Source organism: Pezoporus flaviventris, unplaced genomic scaffold (assembly GCF_033815535.1).
Source record: "Pezoporus flaviventris isolate CSIRO_AGI_PZ_B2104156 unplaced genomic scaffold, CSIRO_AGI_Pfla_v1 ptg000023l, whole genome shotgun sequence".
NCBI lineage: Eukaryota > Metazoa > Chordata > Aves > Psittaciformes > Psittacidae > Pezoporus > Pezoporus flaviventris.
The window spans coordinates 16,157,968-16,181,135 of NW_026892571.1; the positions used below are offsets into that span (position 1 = coordinate 16,157,968).

General features: G+C 40.5%; 1 protein-coding gene across 1 annotated transcript in view; it reads right to left on the reverse strand.

The window, feature by feature from the left end:
* The window catches only part of SPOCK1 (SPARC (osteonectin), cwcv and kazal like domains proteoglycan 1), a 287,668-nt gene that overhangs the window by 49,129 nt on the left and 215,371 nt on the right, over window positions 1-23,168 (reverse strand). Inside the window, exon 6 of the mRNA XM_061457033.1 lies at window positions 10,803-10,917. Coding sequence (XP_061313017.1) covers window positions 10,803-10,917 — 115 coding nt within the window. The remainder of the gene's footprint in view (window positions 1-10,802; window positions 10,918-23,168) is intronic.

The window sequence follows — 23,168 nt, forward strand, 5'->3', positions numbered from 1 at the left end:
AGATTTGTGCTTTTGGCAATTTCCCTCCAACTAATCCTTCTCTGCCCACCAACTATGCAATTTAGAGGTAAATGCTTCCTCTATGAGTCCCTTCTTTCAATGCTTCTGCAGCTCAACAGGCTCAGAAGAAAGGACTGCAAATGAGGGGCTTTGCAAAGTTACACAGGCCAATTTCATAGTACTTTTGGAACTGGAATCCACTTTTTCTGGATGGGATCAGCTAGAAATAAACACTGGGTGTGATGCATCCCATAATGTTAACAAAAGATGTATTATGCCTGAGAAATACTTTGGAATTCCTTCGTCATAGCAAGTTATCACAGAGATCAACAACAATGTACCATAACTGTTTGGAAGATCATGTTCTAGACAGTTATATATGCTTTTTTTCTCACTTTACAGTCCCAAATGAAACCTAATTGTGGTTGTTTCAACTAAAATGCTCAGGGAACCATTTTCCAGATCAGACTCCTCCTCCTTTTTTTCATTTTAGATTCTCCAAGAATATTTGCAACCTTTTCAAGAACTGAAAGGCTAAATCTGGATTTCAACCATGAAGGATCAATGAAGCATTCAGAACATGCAACTCAGTGCCTGAAATCACTGCGCCGTGATTTTATTTTACCCAGTTTTCATTTTTCCCATTGGCAGGGATTGCCTGATAAGTGAGTACTTGCTGTTACAGAGCATACTTACAATTTAGGCAATAAGAGAATCTGCCTCTTGTCTGTGCCTGATAACTCCTAGGCCCTGACTATTGTAAACAAACTGAGAAACAAGACATGATGATATGTAAAAGTACCTTCAGACAAGCAAGACAGAGCCAAGGTCATAATTTATCAAACCCAAGATTATGGTGATACCACTGACTAAAGTAGATTCTCATAAAGGAAACTGTTTTTCCCATAAACATACCCTTCTAAGCAGTTAGTCATTAAATTGTCTCACTTTGGGGAACAGATATTAGAAAACTAATTAAAACTAAGTTGGAAAATCATCATACGGTAAACAACTTGCTTGGACATAAACTTCACTGCTTTCTACGTTACTATTAATTAGAAATCTTATAAAAGCATGTCTGAATGCTTGAAGGAAACTAGGGCTTTATAATTCAGCTCCAAATACAGATCTAACAGTCCCAAGGTCTCCAGAGAGGCTGGATACCTGCAGGGAAGGTTAAACTGCAATTCTGAGTGACCCACGCCAGTCTTCAGAGTCTGAGCCTGTATCTGAAAAAACAACTGAATAACTATATGTACGTTTTAACATTTGGAACAAAGATCCGTGGTGGTTGCCTGAAGCTTCTCTAACAGTGCCATTCAATTTTTTGTTGCAGGATATTTTAGTAAGTGTTTTCTCAGTGGATGGTGGACTCTGGTCCCACAGACTTGAGCCAAATTGTTCATATTTTAGTAACCCACAAATGCAGATCCTGATACTCATTCTAGTCCATCTCATCTGCTTTACAGGAAGCAGAGAACATTAATGTTGGTTTTATTTACACACAATCTATTAAATTGAATTATAAAAAATTGCAATTCTTCCAAGGAAAATGAACGTAGAAACGTCCCTGTTGGGCAGTGAAAGCTGCAATGTATGTAAGTGTATATTTGGAATGAGGTGGTTCCGTCTCCATTCTTGTGCACTAACAAACAGGGACTTAGAAAAAAATCCAAACTAATTTGACACAACACTATAAAAAGTAATGAACTCACTGGAAAAATCATCTTGTCTTTAGTCCATACCCATTTACACCATTGTAAAATCAGAATAATTTTGCCAAAGGCACTTAGCTCAACATTGCTGATGGAATGATTCCAGATTCGGGCAAGTAACCAAAGATGGAATTTAGTCCCTAAGATACCAAGGGAAAAATAAACCAACAAACCAAACAACCACAAAAAGGTGTATTTGTAATTTCAGAAGTCTTATTTTCTCCTGTATTTTATTGAAAAGTTTGGGTTTCTTTTTCCCCTCACACTAAGGGTGTTTTACCTTAACACTGCAGTGATAAGCACTGTAATTTATTTCAGCGTCAGGTTCCTGGAAACTTTATTAACTTGTATTCTATGTCAGGGAAATATTCCCCCAAATGCAGAAATCAATATCCATGAGAAAAAAAAACACACACTACACGCAACCACTCTTATTTATTTGTTTCGGTTTATGATGAGAGAGATTTTAGTGCTCTAATTATCATTATCAGCACACAAAGACCTGCTGTTACTAGACAGTGTTTCTATTAACACAGTGTGCCACTTCAATAGCTTTCTGTTGGCAATCCAAAATCAAATTACTTCTTGTCTGAAAATTGTTACTTGCTGGCACTAAGTGTTTACCGTGTCTCTCATCTTCTAACCTTTTTCTTTTTGGTTAGAAAGAAAATCAATAGCCAATTTAATTTTTTGTTTAGTAAGTGTTTATGAAACTCTTGAGTACCACTGCACCAAGTACTCCCTAACTGCATTTTGTGGGTCTATACACCCCGGTGGCATCTGTACCCTCTGAGTATCAAAGCGGGAAGTTACCTGCAGGGGCAGTGACACAGGTCATGCCCATACTGCCCTTGGCCATGTGCCCAGCTCAGATTTGGGTTTGCTGAGTCAGGTGACTCAAATGGGGTTGTCCAGGCTGGAAACATCAGCTCTTCTCTATCTCACCCCAGTTCTGTGACTGCTGAGCATTGGGCTTGCCAACTACCCCACTTTGCTGAGTATGGCTCTGCAAGGCAACCACTACCAGCACTGGTCTAACTCCTTCCTCCACAGCTTCGTGCATGCCCCATGCCGGACCAGACCTTGCCTGCTGCAGCCCTAGAACCTCTGTACTGAACACAATGTGGAAGCGAGCAACCCGCAGCTGATGGCTTATATAGATGGGACCCACCAAATCAATTTGCTTATGTTTCCAGGGTTGTTTAGGTGGTGGGCAAGGGGTGAAACCCATGTCCACTGCTCAGCCTGAAGTAACGGTGCAGCTATAAGTGCTTATGAAAGCACAAGGACATGCCTCAGCCACAGAGAGCTGCCAGACAAGTAGCACAGCCTGAAGTTTTCTTTCATAAGATTTCAAAAGGATTTTAAAAAATGCCTACTGTTTTTAATATAATTACACCTTGGCACAGTTATTTTTATGCAGTTCCTGTCTCCTGCTGCTGTCTGGGATTAGTCGTTATTTAGTGGGGATGAAGAGTTATGTCTCATGTCCTGGTTCAACCTCCAAAAAATTATGACAGGAATTCTGGCTCAATGTTATCCTATTGACGTTACCTTGTTAAAGAGATGCATTAAATGAAAGTGCAAATCCTCCTGACAGTGATGTTCCTACTACAGTCAACATCGCTTCAGGAAGTACCTGAAAGATGCAAAGTACGCTGCTTCTACCACTGCCTTTTCCTCTTTGCTGTCACTTTTGCCTCTAAAACAGAAGGCTGTTACATTTTGGAGCCTGCTGTAATTTGGTCAAATCTAAGGAAGATCATGCAGAAGAAGTGACAGCTAGTCAATGGATAGTATCATCCCTAACTTGTTATCTGTCTGGGATGAGCTATGATCAATGTTTCTGTGCTAACCTTAGAGCCAGACCAAAATGCAAAATCACTTCCACAGGGGACAATTCTTTCTCCTTTCCCAGTTCATGTCAAAGCAGATACACCCGGGTGCTTTGTATGTGTAATCGTTGGAAGTACAAAAACTATTTTGATTTATACTCTCAGTAAAAAAAAACCACATTCAAGTATCAGGTTCTGAATTTACTCTTCAACCAAACAAGGCTTTTTGGGCAGGCAATTCTCCTGTATAGCACAGCAACTTTTGAGTTGATCTCCATGATTCCAGATGCCTCCTTGCTGCCTTCGGGGAAGTACCATACTTTAAAGAAGTGATATCTACTTATCATTAGGACAGATGTTGTTCGCCCTTATTTGCCAAAACTACCCTAGAAGATTCTGCAAGTGATTTATCTGCAAGGGTTTTGCAGTCCCTGAAACTGTTCTCCATGATGACTTGTTAATTGTACACCATGGAAATTCCCTCCACCTCACTTCTGCAATAACAGCAAAGTCATTAAAAAATTTTGGATGTTTTTGAGGGTAAATTGCATTGATTAAAGATGTTTCACTGAATTTGAAGGAGAGCAGTAACTACTATTGATCACCTCATTATACTTAGCTAGCCTAGAAATCAATGCAAAGAAGATGTATGATTTGATGGGAATGTAAGTGATATAATTTCAGAGCGATATAAATAGAAGCAGTTTTAATGTTTCCAATTCAGCAACATCTATTGCTCAGCCATAAATGCTTTGGGATGATCAGCTTTTGCAAAACGGACCAGAAAGAGCCTTATATGCACTGAGCTCACGGAGAACTTCCTGCCCAGGTAATGAGTTATGAGCACCAAGCTTTGCTAAGGAGCACTCTATAGTTTGTGGACGTGGTTAACTATTAACTACACAGCCACACCAACATTTCCTTCAGCAAAGAAGGAAAAGGTCTCTCAATCAAACCTCTTGAAGCGGCATCACCATCTTTCTGAGCTACAGTAAAAGGATTTGCATTTAATGGGTGTTTCCCGGGCTCTTTCAAGGCTAGCTCTGCATATGAATCTAGATAAAACACACCTTGACAGACATAGCAGATGCTATCAGGATGAAGCAGTGTAGGAATACAAAAACCAATCAGGAGAAACTGGTGGACCAAAGGAAGATGCATGCGAGGTCAAGCAGCAGAACAAAACATCTCCAGCTACCATCACGTCACTCCTTCTTCAGGCCCTGGCAAGATCTTCATTTTGATGCTTCAGTATTGAAGCTTTTTGCTTTTGCTTCTGATAGGAGTAAGTGATGGTGATAGCATCAATGAAGAGCAAAGGTGTTTGTTCTTGCCTGCTTCTCGCTTTCTTTTAATCAAATATTAATTGGGTGCAGCCACTTCACTACTCACAGACAGTCTCTAGCAGAAATGAAGAAAGTTAATCTTTCATGCTTTCAGGAAAGGAATATTAAAATGATCTGCTTGTGTGAAAACTTGCAGGCAAAAGAACAGTAATAAGAATTGTAATAATAATTAATTACAGATATTTACATAATAGATTTATTTGGGTGAGGACATTTCCTCATATAACAAATTGAAAGACTGAATTGCAGTTTTCACACAGAAAGTTTTGGATCCAAAATATCAGATCCTGCATAGTTTAGAGCTAGTAAGCCTACTCTTTCTCTTTACAGATGAAGTCCAGAGAAGGATCATGTCAGTGTCCAGAACACACATCACTGCATTCTGTGATCTTATATCTGCTCTGCATTGGAAGTTACTCTTTGGTTTGAACCAACACAGTTTCTCCTCTGTAAAACAGTAGAAAACCCCTCCTAGTTTTAATAAGGTATAATAAAAGCTTTGAAACTTTCAGCAGTCTTAATTTTCGAATGATTTTATTTTACCATTCCCAGAGTTCAAGACTCAAATAAATGGTTTAAAAATCTACCTGGAAGTTCAGTATCAGGAGGAGTCTTTTTTTCAAAGCTAAAGCCACAATGAAAAATTTCCTGGCAAATCAAACCCAGGAACCAATTTCGACTTTACCATGTTCATGACTCACACTTCATCTTCATAAACTTTAAAATGATGTGCTCTGTAGTCATGAAAACCTGTGAATAGCAATTTGAAACTGAAATATTTGCTGAAAGTAGGCTTCAAAGAAAGACTTAGTTCCAAGACTTTAAATTCTTTTAGTTGTCAGTCATTCGAGGCACAAGAAGCAATACAATTCATTTGGGAAACATTTCTTAAAATGAGCTTCATGCATTGAGTGCTGTTGTTATAAAGGAATGGAACATTACATCTTCTTATCCATCACACCCAATAGGGCTGGTAGATAAATGCTACAATTCATACCTTAAACTATACCCCAAACAAGGTAGATTCTTGCTAGAGCTTGCCAAGACCTGTTCCTGTAAGTTAAAAATGTTCTCTTGGTTCCCTTTAGAAATTTAAACAACACTCAGTGTAATGGAATATATTTGCTTCTGACTATTGACCTTACATCCCCTTATCGAGATAATGGCACTTTCTTAGAAGTTGCCCTTGGGTGTTTCTGCAAGGTCAAAAAGACACAATACACAGATAGGGATAAACCTGCTTTGAACTACTGCATCCACTCATGCTCCAGTAGTCCTGCAACCCTGATGGCAACAAATGAAGACTAATACGTTGGGAGCATAGGGCTCAGCTTCTTAGAAAACACAAAAAGTGGGTATGGTCAGAAAGAGCACGCGACCACTGACAAACATTTTGCATCCTGCCTGAGCTACCAAGCTGCTAACCCAGGTACAAACAAGAGTCAGGCAGGCATAGGGGAAGCTGACAGAACCACATTATTGCAACTATAAATTCACATTTGCCAGGAGATGCTCCAGTCATTGCCCAGTGCTGTCTTTTTAACAGAATCAACTGCATATTCAAGGAAAAAGATGTCTTTCCTGGCCAATAGGTTCTGAAGACTAAAAGTGGCTGTTCTTCATCTGAAGTCCTTTCTTTATGAAGGGATTTTAGAAGCTTCAGCTAGTGTCCAAGTAAGTCCTGCTTGATGAGAACTCTAGTTAATGCTGCAGAGCTTTTGTAAAGAGGTACCTGAAAACCACCAGCAGACAGAACTTTATGTCTTAAATAACTTCTATCACTTAGATGCCACTAAGAGTCACTTACCAGTCCTTTTCTTTTGTTGAAATTACAGCCTTATTCATTTTATAATATTAGATAAAAGGGCACGTATGTTCTGAAAGGGCAGCTAACCTCAGGGCAGATTACAGCTCAACCTTTTTCTCTGAGTAACCAAGCTGAAAATCAGCAGTTATCATGGAAGCATATTGTAAAGCTGGGATACTGCTGTGAATAATGAAGCATATCAAGTGTTTTGATAAACCCAAGGAGTCTAAATGGGCCTCAAAAAGCAAAGAGAAAAAGCATTAGGACTTGTCTTCTTTTCCAAAAATCTTCTATTAGTACCCTCATGGAGTCTTTGTTTTCTACCTCTTAGACCCTGACTCAAAATTCCATTTAAGAAAATGAAGAACACAATCCTGCCATCTCTTCAAAGATTTAACTTTATGGTAGACAGATTTTATTGTTCTTAGTTACCACTAAAGGTAATAATTGTGGTGCAGTTTTCTTTTGCTCGCATTTGTGTTATTTTATTAATGTTTCCCTAGCACCAGCTAGCATTATAAAAGGAATTCCAGTTTTTAAACATGATTGTTAGTCTTGATTTTCATCCTCAAAGCAGAGATGTTTTTGGGGAAGCCTAAGGAGGAGGAAGAAATACAACTCGGACACTGCAGTCTATTGTCACCTCTGAACACATAGGCTTAGATGGCTTTTCTTTGATGCTGCTGCCAATTTTATTCACAAGCATATAAAAAAAAGGTCACAACATTTAGAGTTACAGAACTCTGGAAATTAAATGTTCCTTTACATTTTTAATTTCTGGAAGTAATTTATCATGGAATAATATTTGAATATGACTGAGTGACTGTACAAAGATTAAAGCAAACTATCTTCAAATTGGAAGTTCACAACCACACACATTTAACCTTATTGTATAACAGGCGTAAAAAGTTTATGTGGTAGCTCCAAGAGCTGCATTTCCATTTTGCTGGAAGCATTTGCACTGAAATTCTCCTTAGTATTTTTCCACTAATATGTCTGTATAAGGCATGAGGTTTAGCTCTCTACCATTTTCTATTTCAGATTACGCTATATCTGAATGGATTTCACAAACCTGGCAACTAAAGAAGGAGCAGAAAGCAAGTCCCAACAGTCTACACAACTCTTTCATACCATGTTTTATATGAGATATCAAACTATGGATTTTTATACCAATCTGGCAATATTAACAATACTATCATACTGTAAGAGGAAAATAGAACAATTTTGTGTGAAGACTCGAGAAAACACTAAGGTACCAAGCAACCACAGTGCTAGTCAGAAGCTCCAGGTGGATAGGTCTGGAGATCCGATGATGGGGACATCACTCACGTGCTGCTACTACCAGGCTTCAGGGACTGCCTGCCATGCTCTCGTACACCACACACGTCCCCTCAGATACTAGCCAGGCTTATTTCTCCAAAGCCCGGTGACACTACTTGTTGAGCAAATAAAGGAATCTGGCAAAAGGCAGTGCTATGGAATTTGTGTTCAGTCATTAGAATTCATAATTTTCCCATAAATATAAGGAAAGCTGGCTGGCTTCCAGACTGTAAAGGGCAGACACACACAACACCAAATCCCTTCTCAGGTGCTGCTTAAACTGCACCTGGGTGAAATTTATACTGGCATATAGAAATACTCATGTTTTCTCCTGGGAGCTCTTCTTTAAAAGCCTGACAAACTCTGAAATATTCAGTTTGAGACTCCATTAAACAGTGGGTCAAGTGAAGAGACAATGTCTGAAGAAGGGAGACTGAGGAAAGAAGTTAAAGGAAGTCTTTAACTGAGACATCACTGGCACATTCAAAAACCCAAAAGAATATTTAAGATAAAGCAACTTAGAAAGCCTGTTTGCTATTGATTTATTCTCAATACCAAACTCTTTTGTGAGCATTTCAGCACCTAATCCCAGAAAGAAACAGCGATAAAGCAAACTATTGTAATGCTATTATGGTTTTGCACATACACGTATATGCACACACACAATCACTCCCAGGCCCACACAAGTATTTTGTTTATAACACTGTAGTCCGTCTCATGAGCAGTTGCTCACATACACTCTATGCAGGAGATGACTGGCCTCTCCAGCATTTTGAATGTTTCCATATATACACGATTTCCCTATTTCCCAGGTGACTGTGCTCCTCCAAGGGGGCAGAACACTTTCTTCATGCCACACTGAAGACAGCAGAATTAAGGCATTTAATATCCTTGTACCAGGGCAATGCCAGGAGCAGCAGTAGCTCAAGTTTGGCCTCCTGAAAAAGCCTTCAGGAAAGCTGCTCCCCAGAACAACCAATCCATTAAATTAATGCCTTGTTGGCTGGAGTTAAAGCTTTGAATCAAGCAAAACAAAAGCCTGGGTTTCAGAATATGTATTCCCTATCAAATCGCATTTATCAAGATAAGGGTTATTAGAAGCTTTTTTCTCTTGTGTGAATGAAATTGTAAGCTTAAAATGTCACTGAAGATTTATTAATCTGGTACGCTTTCTGATAAGGGCAAAGAGATAGAAAGGGCAGAGGAAAAGAAATATTTCCTCTAGCTTGATACGGGCTACAAGAAATAGAAAATATGAATAAGGCAATTTATCAGTGGGTATACTGTAACTGAAAGAGTCAAGCCACATAAAGCAATATTACAGTTACGTATTGATTTCTGAACTTTGCCATCTAAAATACTTCATCTAAGTTTGATAGTTATGCAGAAAAATATCTGTGGTTTGCAAAAAAATGGAGTAAACCTGAATTGTCAAAGTCTAGGCTATAGAATCACTTCTTGTGTTAGAAAGTAAATGGAGATCTAACATGCAAACTGTTGCTGGGCTAGAGAATACAGTGCGTGGATCACCACCAGCAGCAGCATCACCAGTGTTTGCAGTTGAAGTGACAGGGCCTGAACTAACCAGAGGAAGTGTTGTTTAAACTTTGGCTTTCTGTTTCTGTGCCTGTTGCCATCAGAACACGTCCATACTGGGGAGGAGTGTGAGCTAAGAGGTTCTCAACTATTTTGGGTCAAACAGACCATTGCTAAAACTTCATCTTTTTTATACTCCATGTGGTGCACAAAGCAAATACCTTTCATTGCTTAACACAAAAGAGCAAACCCCGTGTCACTGCTTTGGCTTTGTGATCTACTAAAACACACAGGAGCCCAGCAGCTGAGTCAACCCTCTTAGCACTCCTCCTAAGAAAGGGGTGACAACCCTGAACTTAAAGCAAGCTAGTGCTCCCTTTGCCCCAGATGCTCTCACCAGCACATCTGCACTCGTATTAAGAAACCACATCCATGAGTAACTGCTCTTCTCTTCCAAAGGGCTTTCCCCATAGCAGGGTGGTGACACTTAGACAGAAACTGGCTGGGATGCTTGCCCTGATGCTGGACTTGTAGTCAGCCTCTTTTGCAAGGACTAATTCCCTTTAGATGAGGTCACTCTGGGACAGCTTATGCTTACTTCCTTGGAAAAGACCTGAGGGACTGAATTACCTCACCAGGCTTTCAGACATAAATAGAGAACTCACCAGAGAGCTGGCAGGGAAAATGGCCATTTGTGTTGAGACTCCAGCCTTCAGGTTTATATAACGTTGTTTGCAATGGGTTTGTTATTGAAACAATATCCTATATAAATACACATAAGTATTTAATATACATTTGACTTCTAATGATAAAATTAATAAAGATTAAAATGATAATTCAGATCCCACGTAATATATATGTGTGCCTTCAGACAGCTTCCTAGTTAACATGCAGACTATTGATGACTTTTTTTACCCTAAGAAGAGATGAGCCATCAAGTAGCATTTTTTCTTTCCTGTCTTCTTTGATGATGATTCAATATTTTCATTCAAAATATTTTCACTCAGAAATGAGATCATTAGCCAGAACTCAGGTTTCCTACGAGACTACCAAGTGGGTGTTAATTTTACAGCAGTTAAGATGTTTGAAAGCACTATGTGTTTAGGAAAGGATTAGTTGTACCTTCAGTTTTTCTCAGATGTGTTACATATAAAATCTCCTAGTTAAGAAACGTCTTCTGTTTTTCTAAGAACATAGCAGGAACCAAATAATCTGCTATAATTCCATTAGCAGCTTAACTCACCAGCCTTCTCTGTCTTGTGTTTCGAACTTTCAGGTGCTGGAAGGCAGGGGCAGGGCCCTTCGCATCGAGCTGTGATGGTTTTGCCAGTAGTACATGCATGAAACTCCAACTTGCACTAGAGTCGTTAAAAAAGCAAGAAGACATTTTGAATTAGGACCAGACATAAAAGCAGCAGCTGTGGATGAAATGAGAAATTGCATTTAGCAGTAATGACATTGGACAGATTGCAAAACTTCAGTCTACTGAAATGCCATTGTTTTTATTATTACAGATAACAATAATAGCTACTTCCTATGCAGAGTTTTGCGTGGCACTTGTAAATGTTCCTTGTAAAGTGGTGTTATTTCCTGCTTAAATATATGGAATCTACAGCATAGAAAATTAAAACAAATTCTTCCAGGTCACTTACGAGAGCAGTGGCACAGCTGGGAAGAACGTACAAGCCTCCAGAATCCCATGTGTTTCCTATGCTGCCTTCCTGTGTTTCAGATGTGAAATCATGCCAGCTATTACCTGTTACCATTACTGATTTATTAGTTTGGCCTGTTGAGGAGCTGGGAGCAATGGGCTGTGTCCAAATACCATCCATGAAAAGAACACCAATCCTCACCATAGTGAGAAGCAAATCAGCTCATCAGTTGATGAGAGGTCCTTCAACATGTTAGCTTCTCTGAACAAGGGGGAAATCTTAAATGACTCCTACCAATAAACTGCTTTAACAGTTAACAGCACCACTCCTAAAAATAGCCATTCATCTTGCAGTCAACTCCAGAAATACAACCAAATTGTAAAATAAAACTGAAGAGTGAAGATTAAACCACAAGCAGTATAGTTCCCTATAGCTGCGTCTTGTAACTTTGAACCACAGAATTGTTTAAGTTGGAAAAGACTTTTAAGATCATCAAGTCCAACTGTTAACCCATCACAGCCAGGCCCACCACTAAACCATGTCCCCAAGTGCCACATCTCCACTTCTCTAAATACCTCCAAGGGACTGTGACTCCACCGCTTCCCTGGGCAGTCTCTTCTAATGCCTGAGAACCCTTTTGGTGAAGAAACGTTTCCTAACATCCAATCTAAACCTCCTCTGGGGCAACCCAAGAGCATTTCCTTCAGTGCCCTTCCTTGCCCACCGCTGCCCCATGCACTGTTTCCCACCATGTGGTGATGCTCCCAGTCACTGGTGCTCCCAATGGCTTCTTTTACACATGTGAGAGGCTGTCTTGGCTTGCTCCTGGCCCTGCCCAGGTCCTGTCTACCACTGTGACTTGAACTGGGGGCTTCTGTCACCACCCTTTGCTCCCCTGAGGTTCTCTTGGTTTGGGAAACCCCTCTGTGCACCATGCCGGAGCACTCACTGCTGATCATGCTGGCACTGGAGCCGCTCATCTCAGTGACCTGTTATTTTCCCTTCCCTAAAAGCTCAGCAGATGGGATTTACAGCACCTCTTGACAGTCACCACATTCAAACCATTTAGGGCAGCAGGACATGTGCAGTATTGGACAGATGAGACAACTCAGGAGAATTTACATTACAAAAGCATGCTGGTTAAAAGCCCTGATTTATAACACACCGACTGCTCACAGCCTTTGCTGTTTGCATTACATGTATTTTAGTGCTGACTTCCCTCTAACAGCTTTGAGCCTGTGTAAGTTGTCCTCTCTGCAGTTAGGGCCCCAAGGATGTTTTCCCCAGAGCCAACCCAGCAGCAGGGCTGCTGGAGACCAGACTAACGTGCTAATAAAATGGAGTAAAAGAAAACAGCACACAGAAGCAGTAACAAAACTGTGTGTGTGAGGCGTTCTCCTTGGCTTGATACCTGATGAGCTGAATTCCTTTAGGATTTCTGTCATCTTCAAGCACTGATTTTACCAGATCAGCATCCAAGGGCTCTTAGTGCAAGGGGGAGTTTTGCCTGCAGTGCTAAGGCTGGCACTCCTCCCTGCAGACTGCCTCCTGCCAGAGGAAACTGGAAACGCTGGGCTGTAAAATCCCTTTGATAAGGCTGAGTTTTGCTGTACATTAATTCTTGATCAATTAAAAGTAGGCCAGCACGCTTACACAGTGTGACACAACATGCTCCGAAACATGCAGCTTGTTTGAAGGCTGAAGGACACACAGTGCCAGGAGATGGCGTTATCCAGTGAGGATGCAGTGTGGGCAACTGGAGCTTGTCTAGCAACAGCCACTGATGAAAATCACAGCATCATCTTCTGTTATTTTGATACAGTGGAAGCCAAGAGAACGGAACGGGATGTTGTGACAAGATAAATGCCTCCTGCTTTGAAAGTACTGCAAATATCTTGGCTTTGCCTCCGTTTGTTTTTGTTAAAAGGGATCATCTTTGCCCAGGCTTTAATCTAGCAGCAGGAGACCATTATCCTGTGCCTACATCTGTTGACATTATCTCCTGGCCATTCTGCAGTTCAATGCACCAGAGTGGCTGCATCCTCTGTGCGATGTTCTGCCCTTCTGATTTAGGAAATGCACGGCCACCCACAAAAACATACAAAGCTTAGCTTGCACTTTGCACTAATTTCTTGCAAGACTGAAGGGAATATAAATACTTATTATTCATCAGTTTACTACATAAATACACTCTGCGCAAAACATAAATGCAAGGGAAAGCACATCAGAAGGAAAGGAAAACAGAAAGGACAACACTATCTGAGTGCACAGTCCTGATGGCAATGCCTCTTTCTGCAGCGTACTCTGATAGTCAATATGTTATTGAGAACACAGGCATAAATCTTCTTGCAGCTGAAGCTGATAATTTAATCCTTCAAAGAACATCAATTAGTTCATATTTTATTATGTATAATAAATGTAAATTATGTATCTAAGCATTAAGAATTATACTTCGTATACTTCAAATATCACCCTTTAAGATGTTAAGGCCTATTTCAAGCCTGGTTTTATGTGCACTTAAGGAAGAGCTTTATACTTAGAAGCAGCAAGGCAAGTTTTGCCTCAGCTTTATGAGTAGTAAAGCTGGCAACCAAAAAGCTCAAAACAAACCAAAAAAGAAACTGCTTTAAAAGGGCTACTTCTATCACCTGAGTGTGCAGAGCAAGGAAGGCTAAACTTGAAGATCACAACAGTACAATCACACGAGTAAACTTACATCTGTGATTAGCCACATTATTTATATTACCACCGTGCTTGTTTAAGGTGTTGGGTGTTAGTTCGTGTATGTATAGAACTGGGATGGCAGATCGGTGTTGGCAGAGAAAGATTAAAGAATTCTATTGTTTTAAATATTACATTTGGATAGTACTCATTACTTTTCAACACCTAATCACTGTATGTAACTTTTCCCCTTCCCTAAAGAAAAACAGGAAGTATATTTTCCATGTGATGGTATTCTTACTTGCTGTAATAACCTCTATGAATAGCTCAACTTTGGATTTAATGACATTGCCCAAGTCAAACTAAGTGATAGAGTCAGAATGGCCACAGATGATGTCTTGTGGAGCAATAACGAAGTCTTCGGACTGCTCAGCCACTGCATCTGCAGTCTAGAAGGAGCCTGCTGGCTTTTTCCAGACCATGAACACTGCATTTCCACTTCTGTGGAGAAAACCTACGTGCCCTCTTTCCTTTTGCCATCGTCACCTCCTTCTCACATGGAAATAAGATACAGTACTAGACAAAACATTAAATGAAGCTATGATCCAACATAAAGTCTTCCGCATCAAAGGGACATTGCAGGTGTTGCAGGTATGAATGATGAAGCTCCTTTTAGCAGTTCTACAGTGGGAAGCACTCACAGTTTGGGGCCAGTCCATCTAATTTCAGGGGACTCATCTCATTGCTGGCATCAATGTATGTGCCTTGACTCTCTGCTGAGCTTTCCTTATAGCAGGACTCCCTGGGTCCTGCCAAGCCTCATATTTCTCTGCTACCTCCCTGATGTCTGAGCTGTGTTTGTTGACTATGAACCCCAAGGCCCACATAAACATCTCTAAACTGTTTTACTGCAAATGGAAAAGGAGCTCTGTTATTTGTTGCTAAACACATATGGAGATCAATAAAATATATGAGGGGAGAAACGGTTGAACATATTCATGGAAAATTCATAAATTAATTTATTCAACTAAGATGTGGGGAATTATGGCAGAGTGTGTTTTGGCTCAAGTGTTCCCTTGAGAATCCACTACTGGTATAATGATTCCCTCTTTATTGTCAGTGCATCTACAGCAGTGTGTTTTGCATAAGCATTCACATCTGAGGGAGGAAGAAAATAGCTACATAAAATTTATTCTGAGCTATTTTATTCTTGTCTGTCAGTCTCCATTCTGGAGTCCCTGCTAGAGAATAATCTGGATATTTTCTTAATGATGGAATAAAACAGTGTATCTATCTCTGTCTTTATACTGGTTTTCAACTTTCAGCAGCCGGGTTTTGACTCACCTGCACATAAGTAATATTGTTGAGTAAGTTCCTGTAGCCTTTTACACACCTGACTAATGAATGTCTATGTGGACAGCTCAGTACAGTCTCCAGACCATATTAGAGCTTTGAATCCTGACACAAGGATCTCACATATTTGGTTCAAATGCATCAAGTAAGGCAGCAGTGGGGTGAAAGATTGGTGGGAGCATGTAGGAATTAGAGCACAATATACATGATGAAGATAAAGTACCATGACGTCTCCTTCTCATAAGACTGAAAATTGCAATAGGAGGTTAAATTTTATAGCAAGTTAATTAAAACCTATGTTAAAACCCTGAAATGTTACATCTTACTAATAACAGTGGCTCTAAAACTCTGTTGATGAGCAGTGTTCTTGCCTGGAAGACACTGCATCTTCTTTAGCACCCTGCAGCTTTTTACATTCCCACCAAGAATTAGTTCAGTGCAGTTTGTTTTACGGTGCATCTTTTGTTCACTCACAATATGTCTCTTCTAAACTCCACATGCAAATAACAAAAGCTCATTATTTTCTACCTTATCTTTCACTCAGTACCTGCCACCGGCAGAAGCTAAAACTTTCTGAAATTACAGCATATGTGTGTGTGTATATATATATATATATATATATATGACAGTTTCTTCATGTCAGAAGTTTTTGTACCTATCTGTCTCAGCAGATAATTAGAACCCATTGGAATTCAGGCACCTGTTTGAGAGGGGTTGGCTGTTTACAAGCTTTAGAGCAGTGCATGCCACTGCTTCCTTAGCTAGGACTCTTGCCAGCATTTTCTTTACATGCCTCTGCTCAGTTTTCATTAGAAGGAAAATGCCATATCTGGGACACGCTCACACCAAGAGAAAAGTTCAGTTTCTTTCCTTCAAATCCCTGAAGAAATGTTTCATGGCCCATTCCTGTTGCATCCATACATTAAAGGTTTAATGGGAATGCTCCAAACTTTTTAGGCTCTGTAAAACCTGAAAACATCTGCTCAGATAAGCTTCCTACAGCAGGGCTTCCTGCCCTGCATGTGCTCTGCTCCAGGATGGGACTGGCTTGTGTTATTGCAATGAAGGGGAGGATGGAGAACAAAATTGTTGTTTTCTATTAGAATAGTTACTAGATGAACATACAGCACTTTGTCTTTGCAATAAAAGCTGTACAAAGATAGCTTAAAAACCTGGAGCTCTAATAAGGAGCTTTGTTCTCCTTCTGAGAACACATAGCTGGTGCTGATATGAATGGGAGTTATGCATGCATACCAGTGGCAGAATAAAGTCTAATTAACACAAACAAGCTACTGTGTAAATACATATTTAGCCAGTTCTAAAATGCAGGCTAGCTGCAGCTTTGAAGCAGATGTTATAGCCGATTGGCTTTGAAATTCCCCTTTCTGCAAGAAAGGACACAAAGGACCTTCTATCTCAGGTAAACAACAAATACTCAAGCAAACCTCTCCTTGCACACTTAGCTGATGGGCTGGTGGGCTCATAATGTGACAGAGAACGGCTCCCAGGTGTGGGGTTAAGAAGAGACATGTTCCAAGGCATCGCTGTTAAAGAGGTTGAACAGGTTTATGCAGCTGAATGCAGTAACACCAAAGGTCTCACACAGCAAACCTCGGAGGGCCACAAACTGCTCTGTGCTCCATGGCTCTGCCCTCTGAAATCCTGCAGCTCTGATGAGGGAGAGCTGCAGGACTTTGCTCTCAGGGCAAACTTAACCCCAGAGCAGAAGGAAAACATGAGACCCAAGTGATCTTTAAACATCTCTCTTTAAGTCAGTAGGTCACATCCTTTATATTGTCAACTGCAGAGGTCACATCATTTATGCTGGCAACTGCAGATGCTCCAAGCACATAGATCAGGTCCCTAAAATTCAGCTTCTGGATTTTAGGATTTCGAAATTTAACACCACTTCTTTAACTTTCAGCTCCCCCTTTTTTTGTTAGGTCTCAGCTGTATGCAGTCGATGACTTACGTGGTTTTGACTCTTATACCAGAAGTTTAAACTGACTTGTCAATTCCAGGGCAACTGGAAAGACAGAAGGTTCATCTTCCAGGAAAAGGCACTCGGATCCTGGCCTGGGCTTCAGGAAAGAGCAAACTGAGTTGCAAAAGGCAGCTACCCTGCAATTCAGGATGCCATTAATTGCATTATTATGTGGCTCCACACAATAATTAGAACTGTGCACTCCTGTAAAAATAGGTTTCAATTTCTTAATAGGAGAAGAGCAGTAGGGGCTCCTTATTTTCATCAGTTAAAGTCAAAGAGTTGTTTTAGAACAACAAAAAGCCTGAATTCTCAGGAGAGGGTCAGCTCTGCTCATAAGAAGAGTTCATGTCTCTTCCTTGCCTTGAGATTAGCATGAGAGATCCTTACAAAAGAGGAGGTGACCATGGGGTACAAATCCTACACGCCACAGCCAGAAGAAGCAGTAGTAAAGCTGCCCAAAGAAGAAAGAACTACAGCCTTACAGAGGGGAAAGAAAAACCCCAAGTATTAAAAGCACCATTTCTCAAACTGTCTGATAGCTGACGAGTTAGTACAGGGGCTGCTTGTAGGCATGTTGAACCATTCCAGGGTTTGAATGGCAGGACTGCAAACCAAGGAAATTACCATGTAGTCATGCTACTGCAAACTGCCCTTATGGACACAGCAAAAAATCAGCTTATTTGGGGACTTGTAGACAGAGCACTGAAGGACAAAATGCTGTTTTGATACAAAACAAATTGCCCTGAGAAATAGCTGGCAATCAGATGCCATTAATTGCATCAGCTAGATGATATGGCATGTAAGGTCACAGCACTGGATACAGGAGGCAGAGGATATTCAAGGGACCATATAGTAATGCGATGTAATAATGAAAAAGGCAAACAAACAAGAAAACAATTCTAGGCACCTAAATCTAGCATGTCATAGAGATATTAAATTTGGTTTCAGAAACAAATTTAGGTGCCAGTCTGGAAATACTTAGGCCAAGGTGTGTGGTGGGCATATCTCAGTTGGTTTATCATCTTGTAAGAAATTCAGGTGCTTATTGGGTCCAGACAGTGCTGGAACTTGACACGGAAGAGTCAATTTGTAAGCGGAAACAATCGTGCAATGCTGATTTCAGCTTTTCCTTTGCAGGCTGAAGAGACCAAGTGAAGTTAAAAGGTAAATGAAGACAAAGCACTTCTATCCCTATGAACGGACAGGAAAATAAAGACACCCATCCCTCCTCCTCCTCCCTAAGATTTAACACAAAGTACCAGACTGTTAAATCTGCCGACCACCCTGCACATAAGGTAAGCACACCCTTGTCCTCTCCTCAACAGAGCCACTGAATTCTGGATTTGGTGACTCTATAGATAGATTTTGAGGCCATACCCACTCTCCGGACTGTGCCAGCTGGTTCCTTGAGCATCAGTGCAGGAGCTGGTGTGCCAAGGTGATGATGTAAAGTCACCCATTGCCAAGGTGTAGCTCTGGGTCCCAGGCAGCCCAGTCCCGCAGCCTCCTCCTGCATGCAGAGGACTCACTGCCACAGGTCAGCACTAACTTGAGCATCTCAGCAGTGCGCTTTATTGTGGGGCATAACCATGCACTATGCCTGGTAATTACTGCTAAGAACTGCCCTTAGAGGTGCCAATTCCTGAAGAATCAGAATCCAAATGCAAATGGAGGCAGCAATGCTGGCTTATTTAAAAAAAAGCAAAATATTAAAGATGTATCTTATAGCCCAGATTCTACATTCACATCCAGCAGCACTTCCTGTTGCTAAATGTCTCCTCCTTTTAATTCCTGCAGGATCTGCATGATAGCTCACTAATGATGTCTACTTTCTAGCTGCATCCAGTACACTAGCCTGCCACATCCCAAGATGTGGACCTTAAAAATCACTTTCCTACTGTGTTTTCTTTCATTTCTATATACATATTATTATTGCTTTTGTCTCTATGAAATCATTCTCTATTCTAACTCTTCTTAATTATGAGCTGAGATTTCATAACTAATAGCATTATTGAAAGTGGAAAGAAAAAACTTGATTTTTTTTTTAATAGACCAGGGCCATCTTAGCTTAAAAGTAAAGAAAATCACAGGGAAACAATTGGAGTTTTGGAATGATCGATGTTGCTTGAAATGTACTTGCCATGTAATTGAGATGCGTTCCCATTCTGCAGCCATTTACTGATCACATGAGAACAATGATTTGTCATTTTTACTTGCTTCAAATTACTAAAGGCAGTTTAATTCCTCTCATGGAGATGACACATTAGATAACGTGAACATAATCAAGAGGTAACGATCTGTGTCTCTATGCACATACAGATACTCCAGCTACCAACAAAACAACTGTCTACATATGGCAGATTGAAGGCAATGCAAGACATTCAGATCCCCAGGCACAGGGTTTCCACCCAGACAGTGATATTTCAAACAGCAATTTAACTACACCATACAACTGTATTCATCTAGATTTCAGATGAGGCAATGCTCCATCTACTCAGCCATTCTCATATCCATCTGTCCATACCTGGGCAAAAAGCAGCATCTGGTGACCCCTATAAAGGGGAGGCATGTTCCCTTCAGGCTTTTATGCAATTGGTATGATGGCACGATCTTAGCACCTCAAAAACCTCTCAGCCAAATCTCCCCAATCAGTCAGTAACTGCAGTCAAATGCCTTCTGTTTGGAGATCATCCAGCCCAAACCCCCTGCTAAAGCACCTAGAACATGTTGCACAGGATCACATGCAGGTAGGTTTTGAGCATTTTCAGAGGAGAATCCATGACCTCTGGGCAGCCTGTTCCAGTGCTGTCACCCTCAAAGTTTCATATTCAGATGGAACTACATATGGAATATTCATCATGTTCAGATGGAACTTCCTGTGTTTCAGTTTGTGCTTGTTGCCCATTATCCTGCCATTGGGTACCACTGAAAAGAGAATTCAATCTAGCAAGGGGCCATACTAAGTGCACCTTACCCTTCCTCATCACATCCATGCATACTCTGACAGCAGACCTATATTCCTCAGTGTATGTCCCGTTTTCCATGTCCTCTAAACTTCCTTCCTCCGTTTGAGTTTGATGTATGAAATGTACAGCATCAAGTAAACTTTCAGATCTCAGAGGTTTTGTCTGTTATTTTGTATTAGTACTTACACTTCGGACTTGCTCCGCCTCTAAACAGCATCCTGCAGTACCATTGCTCTGGTTGCTCCCCGAATAGCAACATGATTTAAGTGCTAAGAATGCCAATCTATCTTTTAATTGACTTCTCAGGATTTTTGTGAAGAATAAATCAAAACAAAAGCCAAACTGAAATCCCCAATGCTAAGAAGCACCGAAACAAAACATTTGGCAGTCACTAGCAAAGAAGCTTTAGGATGTGTTTTGGAGCATAACAACCAATGAAGAGTAAGCTGGCTTAACCTTTGAAGTTAAAGCTTTCAGCAACGCTTCTGATTTCTAAAGATGACAATAGAAACAATATGAAATATTTTAAAAGGAAAAAAAACAACCCCCAGGCCTAGTTCTATGCTCAGTGAATGGACTCGCTGTGAAATACACCCATACAAAGAAAGCAGAATTAGTCTGTTGCTCAGAAATCAAGTAACCACAGCTAATCCTTTTGCAGTATTACCCTGGTTTGGCCTTTAATAAATCTGCTTTAAATTAAAGATGTACCCAAGCCAAGAAGCAGCTCCTTTGATGTTTTAAATGGCTCAAATATGCTGTTTGCTGGTAAAAGCTCAAAATATGAATTCTGAAACTGAAAAAAAAACCCAAAAACTAAGAGGCTGGCACCTCTCAGGAAGGTCAGAGCATTTAGGATCACAGCCTTTAAGCACCTCAAGTATTGGTGCATCTTCTGCCCATGCATAAAGAGAAAAGATCCAGGAATATAAGCCTCTTGCAAGCCAGATTCCCCAAAGCAGCTAATCCCCCTGGTTTACAACCCTTATATCGCATTGCCTGGATACGGGAACAAGGACTGTTACATTTTAACTGAATGCAGACATGGAGCTTGGAATAAAGTAACTAAATTAGCGCAAATGACATTTTTATTTAAGCTTGTGTAATTACCTACGAGCTGACACAATAAACTCTAAGATTATCTTGTTTCCTCTTCCTGTCAAGAGCACAACTTTCAGTGCTTGAACTTTGGCTCATCATGTAACTGATTTTTCTCCTATTTTGACTCTGGCTGCAGAAACGAGGATTTTAGAAATAACATCGGCTTTACACATAAAACATACAACAGCCAAGCTGAACTAAAGACAAACGTAATGAGGTTGCCCTCAGTGCAAAGGTAACTGTAGACAGACAAGCATATGTAATTGATGGGGTTTAAGTTCCGTCCATCACATGCCAATTTATTTGATTTGGCGGTCACAAGTACGATCCTAATCAAGTTGGAAAAGGAGCCCTGGGATTACCATCATCGAGACTGGTAGCTTTCCCCAAAAGAACAGATACTGTGCTTGCAATCCTTACTTACTGCTGACTTCTCTTGCAAGGTTGTTCTCTTGCTCAGTGAAAAGCATTCACTGCAGAGGGTAAATCATCAACCAGCTACAGGCGGCTCAGACTTAGTTGCTTCATGCTTTGATCATCTTGTTCAATGGAAGTTGTTGCAGCTTTAGAGGAAGGCCTGGGAAATTGTTGGACTTCTCTATAAGCTATATAGATATCCAGATGTTTGCAGGTGTCATGGTTAAGTGCAGGGAAACCACATGCTTCACTGTCCTGACTCACTCAACATGGGTAATGATGGGATAAAGCCACTTAGCCATAAACCACAGCACCCACCATCGTCAAGATGCAACCATGACATTTGCCTCCATTTTCACTTTTCCCCTCTGCCTTTCTCAGCCATATAACCTCAACCTTACAGAGTCTGAACCAGGCAGATGTACAAATCCTCTTCCCTTCAGAGTACAAAGGGCAGAACACCCCTGATCCAAAACACATTCAGCCCAGAGGCACCTGCCCTCTAGGTCCTGCTGCAGTATGAATTGATAGACAGCAGCGAATATTACCAAAGGGGAAATTGCTTAAAGCATTTTTAATTACATTCACTGTAGAACAAATAAATACCTCAGTTTAAGACAAGCTGAATTACAACTTACTCTGGTTCCTTGTAGTTTTCTCCTGGAGCAGTACGTATTATTTCCCCTCCTTGCTGCCTTCTGAATTCTCATTAACCTTTCTGTCAAGACTGCATTAAACACATCCTGTTAATTCACCACGTTCTTTGAGAAACCTGACATGGATATGACAAATGCTTATCTAAAAACCAACCCTTCTGGTTTAATGAAGTGCACAAGAAGAAACACAAAATCCTAGTTTGTAACAAGTTTGACTTCAATTTTGCTACTTCACTTAAGTTCATCTATCTGAATAGCTTCAGTATCTGTCCTTATGGGAGCAGAGGAAAAGGTCATAGACCCTGAAGAAATGTAAAGGCTTCAAGAACCTCTTCCACAGCTGAAGCACACTTCTACAGCACACTTGCCTCCTAAATAAAAAAGCTGTACAAGTAACACAAGCTGCTCTTACTCTCACACTTACTGTAGGTCAAGGCACTAAGTTTCTCAAGAAAGTTTATAACCTTGTGGGCAACTTCTAGCGAGAAGTTGTTGCAATCTTGGTGCAACACAAGGTAAGGTGTGAACATTTCTGTTCAGGTAAGTTTTGTGAAACAGAATATTGTCCATTCTGTAAAACAGGCAGCTAACAGAGCACTGTTAATGCTCAAATAAGATCCCAAAGTACTTGACTGGTATTGATGGACTGCATCTGCCCTGCTTAGCATTTTCTGAAAGCCATTCAGTAGGACAATTATGCAATGAAAATCCCATTTATATGTCTCTTTTCATCTACAAAGGGGTCAAAGTCCTATGTATTTATAAGGGTATAAAGGCATACTTATTGCTCAAGTGCAGCCAATTCTACAGCAGGAA